We start from the raw sequence: 16,299 nt of genomic DNA, 5'->3' as shown, positions 1-16,299 counted from the left end.
ATGTATTTGCACCATAGAAACCTTGATACAAACCTTTACACAATGTTCCATTCCAGTTGTCCTGACAGCCACCTTTACAATGCCCATCTACCTTTTGGCAGTTCTGATCTCCCCCAGCACAATGCCCACATGTCTCCATACAGCCAGAACCATAGCGTCCCCAAGGACAGGCTGTAACGGTATTTGTAGCATCTTGTTTTGAGGTTTTGCCTTTCGCTCAGACATATGAAATCTCAGAGTTGATTGTGACTAAATCATGATAGAATACATGCTATTTGTTTCAACAGTAAAGCAGTGAGCAGATGTTTAGAGAGGATATTTGCTAGAACGTGTTCCTGCATCCTGTCAGTCATGAGTATAATTTATGTTCTTTAAAGAAATTGTATAGGCTGGACTATTTATTGAGAGCACGATGAAATGAAAATATACTTTATCACAATACAAAGTAATTAATTTCATCTCTTATACATCCTATGTTTGACAAAGTACACCGGTTATTGGCTGGTGTCCAGGTCATCATGGACTTACTTTCCTGACATCCCATCCCAGTGTATCCATCCTCACAGCCACTCTCACAGTGTCCAGTGGTTTTGTCGCACACCTCAGATGTGTTGCTACAGTAGCACCAGGAACTGCAGCCAGGCCCGAAGCGTCCGTCAGCGCACACTAGTTTTCATAGAAGACAAATGCATTTCCTAAAGCACATACACCGACAGAAGGTCCATGTCAACACTACCTCTGTGTCACCTGTCTACTTAAACAGGGGCATTCTGAGTTTAGGTCAAGAATGTTTATTTGATTCATAAAGTAAATCCTTGCTTGAGAACACATCAAACATAAAGCACAAGTTTTTGGAAATAACATTTTTTGAGCATTTCACCCAAAATGAGATCACCGGGTCCCGAACTGAAAGATCGGGTGGTAAAGCTTGCCGACTCGGTTGACACGTCATAGTATCCCAAGTTTGTAGTTCGATGTTCATGCTGATAATCACCGGACTGTTTAGTCCAGACTCGATTGTTTACGTACTGGAATACCTGTAATACTGCTGAATGTGGCGTTAAAAACCTACCAACCAACCAAGGATATATTTATGGATAAAATACAGACGTGGATCAAATACTTCGAAAACTAAATTTCGTAAAGTGGGCTTTAAGCATTTGTAATATGATCTCCATCACATTTGCCACGTTCTTCCATATATACATGTTAAATGCGTGGTTGTCCTGAGATATCCTTGAGCTCGTTTGTGACTTCCAGGACGTTTTTCCCTTGTGGGAGAACCAACATGGAAACATTCATATCCATGTTTTGTTAGCTTTAAAATCTCCAAACCCATGCTACTATTCGTAAGGAAAACTGTGTAGTATGAAGTAAATATTTCAGAAAAAAACAGACCTAACTCTTTCCAGTGCAAAACTCAATCATTTGACTCTGAACACATATCCACTCACGTCTCTGACAGTCAGCCCCGATACGGCCGTCAGTACACCCACTGTCACAGTGTCCAGTGTTTTTGTTACACACCTCAGATGTGTTCTTGCAGAAACACCAAGACCTGCATTCATGCCCGAAACTTCCGTCTGCACACTCTGAAAAGAAATCATCTGGTATTATCACTTCATATTAATGGTAACCGTATTATAGTATAATAATGATTTTACGATTATTGTACAAGTACCGTCAAATTACTGTGACATATGTTATCCTAATCGGATATATATTTAACATGGCTCTTTTAGTAGTCGACAGTGAGAAATATAAAGGTCACATGCAACCAAAAAATCAAACATAATTGAAATACATTTATCACTTATTCATGACATGTAATATACATTGCTGCTTTTAGAAAAACCGAACCCAGTCGTAGCGGATGGATCTGCACTCAAGTGTAACGACGGCTTCCGATTGGCTGTTTCATATGCTGATATGCCGAGAGTTCATTGTGTGTACAGAAAGATGATCTGTTTGATGGGCATTTTAGAAGTATGGCGAGTCACAAGAAAATAAGATTCTTTATGGATAACAACTTCTTTTTGTGTACTTGATGCGTCGTTTCAGTATGGATTCATATACTGTTGTAAAAAAAAATCACATACACTAAAAGAAGTTGTTATCCATGAAGAATGTATATAGATATGTTAGGTTTTGAAAATACATGTCAGGTCCAGTCATCCGAAAAAAAATGAAATTAGTTTGTTTGCAACCCACAGACATAAAAGCATGCCATGTGTATCACACCTGCATAATTACATAATGTGGCAGAGACGGGACTCGGGTGCACGAGTCATAAATCAATTTATTTTTTTATGTCGTATAGTCTGATAGGTGTTAAGTTCAAACTGCACGTGGTCAGTGACTGAAGCTGTGTACTGCTTGTTGTCTTTAGCTTTATGTGTGAATAAACCAGGCACTGAGCTTTCTCTGAGACAGAGACTGCTTACCACAATAAACAAGGGTTTTTTTTACGTAACGAGTAGATTATTTACTTGTTTGTGTACACAGCCAAGATTAGACTACTGCTCACGACCTCAGACTCTGGGCATACGTTATGGACGCAGCGCAGCACAGCTGTTGAAACCCCTCAGCGCTTGGGGAAATTCAGTGAAACGTTTGAACTCCGATTTCGCGCGCTTTTTTATCGCGTTTTTTAACATTATAGGTTGAATTGGCATTTTTTTATGGTTTGTTTCGGTAAGTGCACACCGAAAGGTACCAGAATATGCAAAGTTGTGTTTTACGTTGCATGTGACCTATAAGTTACCTTATGATACCACTCCACATTACAGTCCTGCTGTTATTGGCTGAATATTGGGGATCTTTCGAGTACTTTGCTGACAGCCCAACCAAGCACATCCATCACAGCACCCACTCACACAGAATCAAGTGACAAAAAAAATATCAGCGTGCATTATTTACCATATATTTCCACCTCACAGAGATTGAGAATGTAGTGCGAGTTGGCCAGTGTTGGCAGCTCGACAGTGACATTTTGTCCACGTGTAGGTGGGCCACAGCTGATGTTGACGGGGGAAGTGGGACTGTCGGACTGACTCTGATAGCACTGACGACCGTCAACCTTCACCAAGAATTTGCGGATTCGATCTAGAAACAAACATAAAACAATGTACAGGGAAGTGTAAACAATATCCAGTGTGGACTGCTGTCGTAAGTATGGCGTATGAAACCACGCGAAATAACGTCATTAGCATCAATGATGGTAAATCCGGTACGACTCCTGTGATAACTGTATTATATGCACATTGAGCGAGAGATAGCGTTTCACGAGATATCGCGGTCAACACGTACCAAGAAACCTTCCATCCGTCCTTGAATTAATTAGAAACACAATGTAAACCAAGACGTCAGTGTGGGAGGAAAACTTGATGAGTCAGATCTGGGCTGGTGAATGAACGATCTTGGGGTACAGTTATGGAACCGTCGTCTTCGCTTGCACAGTGGATAGTGCCAAATCTATATTTATTAGGACTGATTGGAATAATCCATTGCAATTCAGGTAGATTATTTACACAATTTAGATTTACTGAATACATGGTATTAACTGGGCAGGCATCGTATATGTAACACAATGATGTGAACAATGTGTGTCATAACATCGGAATACTTCAGATCTAACTGGTTCATCAGTTCACTGGTCGTTCGGTGGACCGCTCCAAAAATGTACACATTGATCACTCCTTTTGCATACCTCCTTTTGCAAACGAAGACCAAAATTGTTCTCGGGCAAAGTATTAGTTGACAGTATTGAAATTATATATTCCTAAAATACTTTCACGTGAATTAACCAGACTGACGGTAACAGTATTTCTATCGAACTTGGTGTTATAAGATTAACACTCAGATAAAGTGTTCATGGAGTAGTGAGTAGTGGCTCATTACTGTAAAGTCTATTCATAATAATTGCCTGAATGTGAGAAGAATATCCCCAGATTGGTGATGAGGTGAGTTTCTCCCAGGTCCACTCTCCACCAGGCATATGTCTGGCCTGTTGAGGTGTGTGTACAAGTCCCTGTCCAGTAGTCGCTGCTGACCTCACCGTCCACAGCAAGGGAGGAAGTCTTGTACCCACACACCTTTTTCTTGGCCTCTGTGCCCGCCCACGCACAGTCATTGAGAGTGCTGCTTTGTTCTGTTGGTCTGTTCAGAGCTATGTTTCCTGGTAACAGACATATTACATTTGTTATATCATTTCAGCTAGGAAGTTATCATATTCTGATTAGTCAGTCAGACCTATTCAATGATACACTATAATAAAATAACTAATCTGACGTTTTACGACAGATAATTTTTGTAAATGGTCGCCAATGAAATACAATTCTATGACTGTTCATAAAACGATAACATAGATAATAATGAAGCATTCAGTTCAGTATGTGTCGCTGAGCAGGAAACACAATTGAAATGCATTGAGAGTTTTGTTCCCGTTATGCAGACTTGTCGTCTTATCCGCCACCCCCGTGTGAAGGGCATAGCGTAGGTGTAGAAATACACATTGTGTGTTTTCCCTTACATTCATTTTCAATGCATGTTACACGAAAATTAATTGGTGTGATTCCTTCAATGAAACACGACAAAGCGAAAACTGACAAATATTATGCCTGACGTTGCCACCACTCAAATCATGAATCACAGAATGGGTACCAGATATCTGCAACGTCTGAAAATCTCCATGAAAGGTATCAGAACCCAAACCAGAACCCCAAACGGACTTTCACAGTATGTAGGTTGTGCCATCAACCTACAATCAGAATCTGGAGTGTCCACAACATCACGCGGTTAGGTCAAGCTGCTCGTCAGAAGTCCTATTTTCAACATTTCGATTCAATGCTCTTCCGGTTGCATTGACTTGGTCCGCTGATTTAGAGTTTAGAACTAAAGGACCTCTCGCTTACGCGTTCGTTTAGCCAAGGTTATACAAAGGACCTTTTGTTGAGTTCGATCGGAGTTCTCATTGTTTTAATGAAGTGGATTTGTAGTTACTGTATAAATGACATTTGTGTATTTTAATAAACAGACAGAGAACAAAGTTTTTCCTTATTGTAAGATAAACGAAATGTTTACACGGTTCAGTATAGACGGCTTGCTTTTGTTGATGTTGAAGAGCGGGCTACTGGCGGCACGGATACGCTCGTCATTACCTGAACACTCATTATCAACACTGTTATGCCTTCGCTAAATTACATCTCCATTGATGCCTGACCTAATGCGAAGCCACGGGTGATTGTAAAGCTTTAAAGTGTGTATTGTGATAAGCTAAGGCCCCGTCAGCGACAGTATGTACGTGGGTGCCAGTAGTCTGCGTTACAAGCCCGTTTGTGTGAAGTTAGATACTGATTGTTGCACATAGACGTTACCACAGCAATACTGTCCCATAACCTTGTTTAGGGGAAGCTTATGTGGCTTTGATCAGATTCCCAGAAGACAAGGTTGATGTCATGCTTCTTTGTGAAAACTGAAAGTCGTACCAAGCTGACCTTGTGTCATTTGCATACCCCTTTATGATCCCATTGGAAGCGTTTGAAATGTTGGCGTTGTCCTACCGAGAAACCTAGTACAAAAGTGTATGCTAATAGGAGTAGCCGAGCAAATGTTTAATTCCGGGTAACAACATGATCGTAGCATTGCTTCACAACAAGCAACAGACATCGTGTTCTACTCACGTCTCTGACAGGTGGGGCCTGACCAGCCCTGGAGACACTCACTAGAACACCGGACGTCGACGTCACATCCGCCTGTACAGTGACACTCACGTACTAAAAATATAATGATGTGTTACTGGATGAAACAGTTGTATGCACACAAATGAAGTAACTACACAAATTGGGAGTTATGCGCCCCTAGCGTGAAGCGGCGAAAAGCTGCCGAGAAGAAAAAAAGCCTGGTAATTATAACATTCCCGCATCCAATATACACAAAAACTGTCGCAAATACCCGGCAAGGGCTGTAGTACAGATTCTCATTCATAATGATTGACATTTCGCTCTACAGAGCGACGTTTTAAACACACGAGCGGTACATGGCAGGTTGACCAGGTAAACATCAGGTACACACAATATCGGACAGCTCGGACATGCCCTATCGACTCACCACATGTGCTCTGCTGATATCTGTGCACCTTATTTTCTCATTCCCACTGATTACATACTGTGAACAGTGTGATACCTTGCCTCTCATCTCACCCATGTTATCCACAGATCAATGTTTACACCTGTGTGATAGTTGTGACGTCGCTAGTCCCAACATATTGTTTACATATCGACCAATTCTACAGTGTGTTTCATCCCTCCCATCAACGATACATCTAGCAGGGGATGTAGAACTGAATCCAGGACCTCTGAGTAAAGAGTTAGAGGGAATGCAAAACAATATTTTTAATCGTATTCAGGATTTAGAAGACAAGGTTCGTGGAGAGATGAATTCGGTTAAAGAGGACATAAAATCTCTCCTAAACCTAAGTAAACCTAAGACAGGTATCGACAACACCAAGGAAGAACAGAATGTACTCAGGCTGGACATAGACACAATAATTGAGAGGGTGACGAGAATAGAAGACCAGGAGCAGTGAAGTAGGAGAAACAAGGTGGTGTTGTATGGTATTCCAGAATCTTCAGGTAAAGAGGCATTCACTGACAGCAATGCCAAGGTTCTGGAAGTGCTTAACACGGCAAGGGAAGTGAAAGAATTACCACCACTTCGACCCAGAGACATAGGGAGGGCCCACAGAATAAATACTAAGAAACCAGATTTAAACAGACCTGTTGTTGTGAAAATGCTTCATTGGGAGGATAAATGGCATAGTGTTAAAATGAGGGATGTTCTGCAGGAAAAGAGTATTGGTATCGCCAATGATCTCAATGTGGAGCAGAGACAAGAACTTGCTAGGAAAAGAAGTTTACACCCGGACAGGAGATTCTACTTCAAGGGCAACAAACTCGTTGATGAGCCGAGAGGGGCCGCACAAAGGGAGACACCCATGGCCAGAGTAAGTGAGAACGACCCCTCCCAAACTGTCAGCGATACCCTACAACCCCGACGACAACGACAACAACCTCAAGCAGACAGGACCAGGACTGCACCCCGCCGTTCTAGCAGAACATATAGATAGGTATTAGGGCAGGCTGAGAACACTGATAAAAACTCTACAGAACACTACAGTGACCATAATAAGGATAATGATCTGGAAAACACACATGTGTCAGATCAAGAGATCAATTATATATTTTGGAACATTTCAGGAATTCTTCATAAACTCTGCGAATCCCACTTTATAAACTACTTGCAGACTTTTGATATCATACGTCTAACTGAGACTTGGGTAGATGATTTGAATATACAAGATGTACCTCCAGACTACCTTTCGATAAGTAAACATGCAGAACGAATTGCAAACTGCGGTAGATTATCTAGCGGAATATCTGTCCTGATAAAAAAGAGTTTGAGAACTTTGTATTAAGGTCGAAAATTACGGAAAATTCCATATATATTAGGTTCGATAAAAAACTGCTTGGTTTAAAGCATGATATTTTGTATGCGTGTGTTTATGCACACCCAGAATCGTCTACCTGGTACAACAAACCATTGCTACCACGTGAGAATGGCATCAGTATATTCCAAGATAGTCTCCTACAAATATATAGTGACATTCCCGAAGATGTTTTGGTCTTCTGCGGTGGAGATTTTAACGGTGCAGATGTTGTCAAAGATGATATATTTGAACAAGTTGATGATCACAACTGTACATTCCTAGACTTTAGTTGTGACAATTTCAATCAAATGCGCTACTCCGCCGATAAGAAAATAAACAACTTTGGAAAATGCCTGCTTGATCTATGTGCAGTACCTAACATACACATAATGAACTGGCGATGTGGGTCTGATACTAAAGTTGGAGATTTTACTTTCATCGGCAATAACGGCGCAAGCATTGTCGACTACATTATATCCTTTGCACCTTTTCTTGATTATGTATCCGACTTTGTGATACCATCTCGAGCCGAGTCATCACATCTGCCGCTCTCTATGAAATTACGTCCGCTTCATGTGAAATCGTCGCATACGCAATCTGATTGCGAGGATACTTTTAGATTTGTTTCGGATAATAACAATCTTGGTTCTTTTAGAGAAAATATTCTTTCGGACTCTGTACAAAATATCTTAGACAAATTTGTGGACAGTGCTTTCACAGTGTATAGATACCGGCGTTAACCTTCTACCAGACGCCCTCTGTCTGGCAGCATCAGATATGAAAAGAAAGTGTAGAGGTACGAGAAAGGATTTGAACGCATGGCAGGAGAAGAAAACATAAATGTCTCAAAACGATTTTGGCAGGAACTGAAATCCCTAAATAGGAAAACATATTCTTGTAACAGTATCCAAACCCAGGAATGTTTTCATCATTTTCGAGATTTATTTTCGGGGCAAAATACAAGTAACGAGTAAGACACAAAAAGAAAAGATTATACATCAGAAGACATTGATCCAACCAGTGATGTCACAAAAGATATTCTTGACTCTCCTGTATCCAGACAAGAGATCCTAGATAATATCAATAAGCTTAAACTTAACAAATCTCCGGGAATAGATGATGTATTCCCCGAATTCTTTAAACACTCTGCCAATGTTCTTCTGCCGTATATAGAATTGATTTTTAATCAAATACTAGAAAGAGGGACTTTTCCTACATGCTGGTCGGCTGGGATGATAGTGCCTACACATAAAAAGGGAAATTTGAATAAAGTAGATAACTACAGCGGAATCACATTGTTGAGCATATTTAGTAAACTCTAAGTGTTCACATCCATTATTAATCAAAGATTAATCTTTTGGGGAGAATCAATGGACAAATTAAACGAAGCCGAGGCAGGTTTCAGGAAGAGTTATACAACAACTGACAACATGTTTATACTGCAGAGCGTGATCCTAAGATACTGAAATACTCCAAGTGGTAAGTTATATGCAGTGTTTGTTGATTTCTCTTAGGCCATCGATTCTGTTCAAAGACACAAATCATTACTTAACATAAACGGACTTAGCCCCCAAATGAGTACTTTGCTAAGTGACACGTATGAAAATGTGAAAGCCTGTGCTAGAAATAACACCGTAGTGTCAGCAACATTCGACTTTAACTTTGGAGTTAGGCAAGGTTGCGTACTCAGTCCATTTCTGTTCTATTTGTTCATAAACGAGCTAGCCGCCCAGATTGAGAGAAATTGCTCACGTGGGATCCAGTTGCATCCCGATATGTTCCACCTTTTTCTCTTATTATTTGCAGATGACATTGTACTCATTTCTAGCACTATGAATGGCTCACAGAAACAAATAAACGAATTAGAAACCTATCGCCAAAATTATTGTCTGACTGTAAATATGGATAAAACAAAAATAATTGCATTCCAAAAGGGAGGAAAACTATCAAAAAAGGAAATATGATATTATAAGGGTAATGTCATAGAGACAACTACATCATACAAATACCTTGGAGTATATTTTACAAATATTCTTTCATGGTCGACTCATGCAAATTATGCATCTGTGCAAGCACGTAAGGTTCTACTTGGCATATTAAGGAATCTAAAAGTACTAGGAGATATAAATCTAACATCATTGTTTAGAATATTCGACACCAAAATCAGTCTGATTTCACTTTATGGTGACGAAAGTTGGGGCTTAAAATACTCTGAATGTATAGAAAAAGTTCATCTATTTGCCTGCAAAATATTGCGCGAAGTAAAGATGAACACACCAGACGTTATGGTATATGGAGAATGTGGCAGGTTCCCCCTCCACATATCCCAACAAACTAGTGTAATCAAATATTGGATAAAGTTAATAAAAATGCCACCCCACCGTTTACCGAAAAAACGTTATGATATAATGTTGTTGAGCCACCAAAGTGGAAAACAGAACTGTGCATCGGATGTCAAAAACCTTTTATCAACTGGATCTAACAACATCTGCTACGACCAAAAGGTATTCTCGCCGCCACTGCTGTTAAGAACATTCACACGAAGACTAATTAAAAGATCTCTATCAACAACAGTGGTTGGGAACTATTTCACTATCAGCAAATGTAATTATTATTCAATGTTAAAAACCCACATTTAGACTGAAAGTTGTTTATCATGTGTAAATGTCAAGAAATTCAGAATATTATTGTCACGTTTCCGTTGCTCATGCCATGACCTATTGATTGAAAAAGGGAGATTTATGAATATAAAAAGAGAAGACAGAGTATGTAAATATTGCACTAGCAATACTATAGAAGACGAATATCATTTCCTTCTTGTCTGTCCAGTATATGATACTCTCGGTAGCAAATACATGAAAGATTTCGATGTTGTGCATCCGTCGATTGATAAATACTCCTCACTGTTGACAAGCTCAAATGAAAAGGTGATCCAGAATATTGCAACTTTTATTCACAAAGCTAAGTTATCCAGAGAACTATTCCACAAATGAGGTGGACACACACACACACACACACACACACACACACACACACATATATATATATATATATATGATATTTTGAAGTGAGTAATTTGGCATGATACTATAGTATACTTAGTGTGATCTATGTATATGACTGATATGCCATGATAAATGTTACAAGATTTGGTATTTAATATGTGATATGATATATTATGATATATAATTAACTACAGTAACGACAGAACGTGCTTTGACAGGACACACTGCACAGGCTTTTAATCACAATGTATTGCGCAAATGTATTGAGAAACACCTGAATCTATGGTCAGTTTGCTTATATGTGAAATGTTTATTGACATAGTTACTGCATAAACTACCCTAATTCTCAAGAATTCCTGAAATGGGTCAATGTTTCATGCTAAACATGGCATTCATCTATGTTGAGTCAGCTACAAATTGACAAAAGTGACAACAAAATTCATATCCATGATAAAAGCGACAAGACCCTTCCATACCCAGAATAGAAGTGTCAAAACCCTTTCCCATAAAAGAAGCGACAAAAACCTTATAAGACTCATAACTGAAGCGACTAAGCCTCATCCACACCCATAACAAATCTCTGCTATAAACTGAATTGATTGTGTATGCTATTTGTTCCAACAGTAAAGCAGTGAGAAAATGTTTAGAACAGATATTTAGTACATGTCCCTTCATCATGTCAGTTATGTTTCTTAAAGAGAGCTATACAGTGGGTGCTCAGGACAAAAACCTACAAACCTTTACACAATGTCCCACTCCAGTATTCCTGGCAGCCATGCGTACAATGCCCATCTACCTTGTGGCAGTTCCGATATCCCCCAGCACAATGTCCACATATTTCCATACAGCCAGAACCATAGCGTCCCCGAGGACAACCTGAAACGACATTTGTACTATCTTGTGGTTTTATCCTTCACCCACACATAGCATTACAGTGGCTCCTGAAACTACAGCCGACTAAGTGTTCGTCAGCATGCTCTATATTTAAACACTAAATAATTATATTTTTCTAAATTATTTGATAAATTATGGCAATTTCAACTTTTCGTCTATACTGCACCGCAAAATTCCGTCACTCACAGAAATTGTAATCAGTTTAATTCAAACACATAGTATAGATAAATATATAATATAGATAATATTTGTCGGAAAGATTGCAAAATGGACATGTTTGATCATCAATACTTAAAGACAAATTTCAGACAGTGCGATTAGAAATTCAATAACGTGTATGGACTCCTTGGGCGTTGACAACAGCGTTTCACCGTCTGTGCATGGAGTGGATGAGACGGCTGATGATGGCCATAGGAACTTACGCCTGAGAAGTAAGTAGGTAGGTAAGGTTTTGGGGCGACTTTGGGCCTTAAGAGGCTGTTATATTTTTGTCCAGTTACATTACGTCGCACTTGTCCGTTTCAAAGAGGAAGTTTAATACAGCTCTTTATATGCAACCATGCATTACATTATCACCAAGCATTGCGTTCAGTGTAAAATTATTTTCGTTTTCGTTAAGCACAGTGTATGTAAGAGCCTTGCATGGTTTTCCATCTGCTGGACATTCGATGAGATAGTGCTGAACTGTTTCTGGGCAAGTGTAAGTTACAGCGTCCCCAAAAGGGAGATAGGTCTTAATCTAAAATGCTTTTATATGCCTTTAGTCCACACTGTCCTAGCATGAGGCGACTTATAACTTCATTTCTGAGACTTATCTTCATTTCTGAGACAACGCCGACGAATATTTAAATGTTTGTTTACTACAGGACGCAGTTTAATTGCCCCATTTAGTCTGCCAAGAGGCATTTATTGACGATGAAATGACAAAACAGTAATCCCTTGGAATGGGCTTAAATTTAGTGAATATCTGGCTGTGGGCTGTTGAAAACCATCTTAGCAAGTTCGTCCCCAGCTACACCAGCATGTGCAGGAATCCAAACAATATCACAACTGATGTAAATAGAGTTTAGAACGGTATCAAAATAAAAGATGTCGTACAGAATGAAACTGTGTGGACCTTGGTCACCTGATTGACTTGCTTGTATAGCTGACAACGAATCAGTGAAAAATATTGCTTGGTGTCCACTATCTTTTACTCCTTCTAAAGCGTGAAGTATGGCTGTCAAATCTGCGGCAAACACAGACAGATGATCAGTCACTCTAAATATTGTGGATAAACCAAGATCAAGAATATAAAAGGCTCCACCAACATGACCAGTACCGGGATCCTTTGAAGCATCAGTGGAAATATGAGTAAAATACTATATTTGGTGTGAATGTAGTCTTGGGTTAGGATGTTAATAGCACTTGGTGGCATTTGTTTGTTTACAAGCTCCAATAAATCCTGAGAAATCGAGGGTTGTGTTAAAGTCCATGGAACCGTTTTCGGGAGAGACTGAGCAGCATTCAACTGAAGATTGTTCAACCTGTACTGTGATGCACAGATACGCCTGAGAGAGTTCAGCTGCAGTTGTCGGCCTTGGTCGCATATCATTGAGCCTCCTCTGGACCTCGTCCCAAAAGTGTTCTATCGGGTTTCAGACTGGAATGAAGGCAGGCCATTGAAGAGTTTGTATGCCGTGTTGAGGGAGAAAGTCTCCAGTTGGTCTGGCACGACCAAAATGTGACCCGACGGCACTTGAGGGCAGATGTTACGCCATTTTCTGTACCAGAACCAATATTCTGGAACACCACAGGGCCTAGTTTGTGAGTGAGAGCAATAGGAACCAAGACCATTATGCTCGGACTTCCCCAAAAGTCTCTGTCCAGGACAGAATCATCAGCAAAACGCTCCCGCGTTGTCGTCACACTCTCACTCTGCAATCAGACGTCGAGACGCAGACTACGGTTGGCCACTCACCGTGACGCCAATTCCGATGATGTGTATGTAGACGAGCACGACGATGTCGAATAGTGAGGATCGGACCCCGACAAGGCCTACGACATCGGACATTTCTCTAATCCCAAAAAATGATTTACAACATGCCTTGCAGTCTGGTCAGCGCTCGGTCTTATTTAAGCATGATCCCTCTGTTCCCTTGATAATCGTGGCATGTCGGTACTACCGAACAATAAAAAAACAATGATTCGGTGCATGTCCGGTGGCTGTTCCTATGAGGATGGCACATCGGGATGCACGTGCATTGTAATTCTTAGGAAATACACACAAATACTTCGTCCCACCTCTAGCAACTGCGTTGTGATGTATTTTGTATCAAGTACAGAATCTGACACCAAATTGTCTTGTACACTGGCTATACAAACCAGGTCTAGCGAAGATAGGAAAAGTGAAAAAATAATTAAAGTTAAGATGAAACATATCTGGCAAAATTTTGAGGTTCAGTATATTTCACCAGTGACCCATCGGAAAGGATTCGAAACTGTCAAAACCTTTTAACGCGGAAGTAAATACACATACGTTTATTTAAAAAAACATGGTAATCTAGATAAACTTAATGCAGCAAGACGCAATGTCAAAAGCAATTGGATTTTAAGGTATTATTGACACTAGAAAATATCAACCTTTTAAATCACAAAGCTTGAGTACCACCAAAAAGCGAACATACAACAGTTAAGTGCAGCACAGAGAGTAAATGGTCAGTGCTTCTACCGAGCTACCTAATTATAATGTAAACAAAAACATCTGCAACTCACCATGATGTCAGTTATTACACACTACAAAATTCATGCAGATTCCAAACGTTTGGTGCAATGTAGATGGTGAAGACACACCAAGAGACAAAATCAAGGCAAATGGGGACTCGAACCCTGTAACAGGTTTCGGTCGTCTCCAAGGGACGCAACTCTTCGGGATGGATCTTTATTTTTAATAAGAGAGAAGGAGGACGATGATTAAAGAATTAAAGACAAATTAGAGACAATGTACTTTTAAGTTTATCTCAACTGCACAACTAAATGAGAAAATATTAGAGAAAATATGTTGAAAATCTGACATATTTTTTGTGTGTGAAAAAAGGACGTACGGGCCAATGTCTGCTTTATGTTTTTATGTTTTCTTTCAGCAAGTTTTTTGACACAACCCCTATCCCACACAAATACCATGAAGGATAAGTTGTCTCTCTTTACGATCTTCCCGGTGTTTATATTCACCTTGAGCGTTCCCCAACATATAGTTCATGTGAAGAAAGTGGCATTGGGTATTTAGAACAAAAGCTGATGCACATCATTCATGACTACAGGAAGGCATGAACATTTACATCATATCTAGTGCCTTAATGCTAGAACTAAGTGTGAACTGGGCCACATCTTAGATGATGCTGTTGAGTATTTGCCATTTTGAAAATCTTAATTCTGATTATTTGAATATTTATATTTTGTGTCCTAGGTTTGTACGGAACTCATTTACATATATTTACCTATTGTGTGTACTTTCAAAGATACTGTTCCTGGTGGGGAGTATAAAGAAAGCACAGTTATTAGAACTTTCTCATGTTTCCATGTTTTTGAATTAAATCCACAGCCGTTTTCTAAATCCTAAACAGCAGTGCTCTAAATATCTGTGCAAAAGTAAAAGTAAAAAATTCATATAGCTGGAATATTGCTGAGAGTGGCATTATACAACAACTAGCCAACATCTGAAAAATACACCCGTAATGGGGTTCGTCTTTTGGTCAGCCTCCACTTACCTCTCTGACAGCTCGTCCCAGTGTATCCATCAGTGCAACCGCTCTCACAGAATCCAGTAGTTTTGTCACACACCTCAGACGTGTCTCTACAGTTGCACCTGGAATTACAGCCAGGTCCGAAACTCCCATCAAGGCATCCACTCTCACAGTGTCCATTTGTTTTGTTACACGCCTCAGACGTGTTCCTACAGTTGCACCAGGAACTACAGTCAGGTCCGAAACTCCCGTCAGCACAGTCTGGAAAGACACGAAAACACATATTGTTATTTTGATGTAACTGATTAATGTTACGCTCACGTATCATATCATACTCGAGATTATTGTACTAGTAAACATCAATATCCACACAACACATACCACATCTGTCAAATATCTGTATAATTTGGCCCAAGCTAGTCCTGTTGCTGGGCCATTTCCATTGGTTTTAAAACGAAAAAAACATACCAGCCTTCATGGTTTCATAAGGAGTGTGATACAGTGTGATACAAATGAAATTGCAACTACGTATTGCTGCCAACAATATATACAAAAATAGTTGCAAGCAGAAGAAAATGCACCACCACTTAAAGTTAAATGAGGAAATCAATTTGGCTGCAAACAGTGACTGTAAACACTTCTGGAAGACCCTAGCTAGGAACTGGCTTGTTTGCTTGAGAGTAATACTCAGTGGAAGTGTCTGTTCGACAAAGGAAGAAAAAGAAGCCATTCCTATTAATCAGCCAAATGACAAGACCAGATGCAGTCTTGCGTTTCTGAGATCTAATGTATCGCCCTCAACTGTTGACACAGAACATCCACCAGATTTCCCCATATTTTCATACCGTTATTTACCATATATTTCCACTTCACACAGATTGAGGATGTAGTCTGAGCCGTCACGTTCTGGGAGCTGGACGGTGACATGTTGTCCACGTGTGGCTGGGTCACAGCTGATGTTTACTGGGGAAGTGGGAGGGTAGGGCTGACTCTGTCGATAGCAGACGTGGGTATGGTCTACTTCTACCAAGAAGCCTTGCATTCGTTCTAGAAACAAACATTTACTGACAGTGTACATTTCGTCTAAATGGTTTAATTTGGTTGGTTCAGTTGGCAATTACAAGTGGGGATAGAACTGCTTAAGTTAACTGTGTACGTAACGCCAGTAGGACTAAAAATGGTAAATGAATGA

The 16,299-nt window shown here is 39.9% G+C and overlaps 1 protein-coding gene across 1 annotated transcript in view; it reads right to left on the bottom strand.

Moving 5' to 3' along the window:
* Positions 1 to 16,042, bottom strand: part of LOC137296249 (multiple epidermal growth factor-like domains protein 6) — a 289,784-nt gene extending 273,742 nt beyond the window's left edge. The window contains exons 1-9 of the mRNA XM_067827995.1: positions 15,963 to 16,042; positions 15,132 to 15,368; positions 11,230 to 11,367; positions 5,682 to 5,774; positions 3,926 to 4,177; positions 2,920 to 3,105; positions 1,455 to 1,592; positions 529 to 666; positions 34 to 171 (exon numbers count right to left, since the gene is read on the bottom strand). Coding sequence (XP_067684096.1) covers positions 34 to 171; positions 529 to 666; positions 1,455 to 1,592; positions 2,920 to 3,105; positions 3,926 to 4,177; positions 5,682 to 5,774; positions 11,230 to 11,335 — 1,051 coding nt within the window. The 5' untranslated portion in view covers positions 11,336 to 11,367; positions 15,132 to 15,368; positions 15,963 to 16,042. The remainder of the gene's footprint in view (positions 1 to 33; positions 172 to 528; positions 667 to 1,454; positions 1,593 to 2,919; positions 3,106 to 3,925; positions 4,178 to 5,681; positions 5,775 to 11,229; positions 11,368 to 15,131; positions 15,369 to 15,962) is intronic.
* Between the last annotated feature and the right edge of the window lie 257 nt (positions 16,043 to 16,299).

Source organism: Haliotis asinina, chromosome 9 (assembly GCF_037392515.1).
Source record: "Haliotis asinina isolate JCU_RB_2024 chromosome 9, JCU_Hal_asi_v2, whole genome shotgun sequence".
NCBI lineage: Eukaryota > Metazoa > Mollusca > Gastropoda > Lepetellida > Haliotidae > Haliotis > Haliotis asinina.
This window is presented reverse-complemented; position numbering and strand designations above follow the sequence as displayed.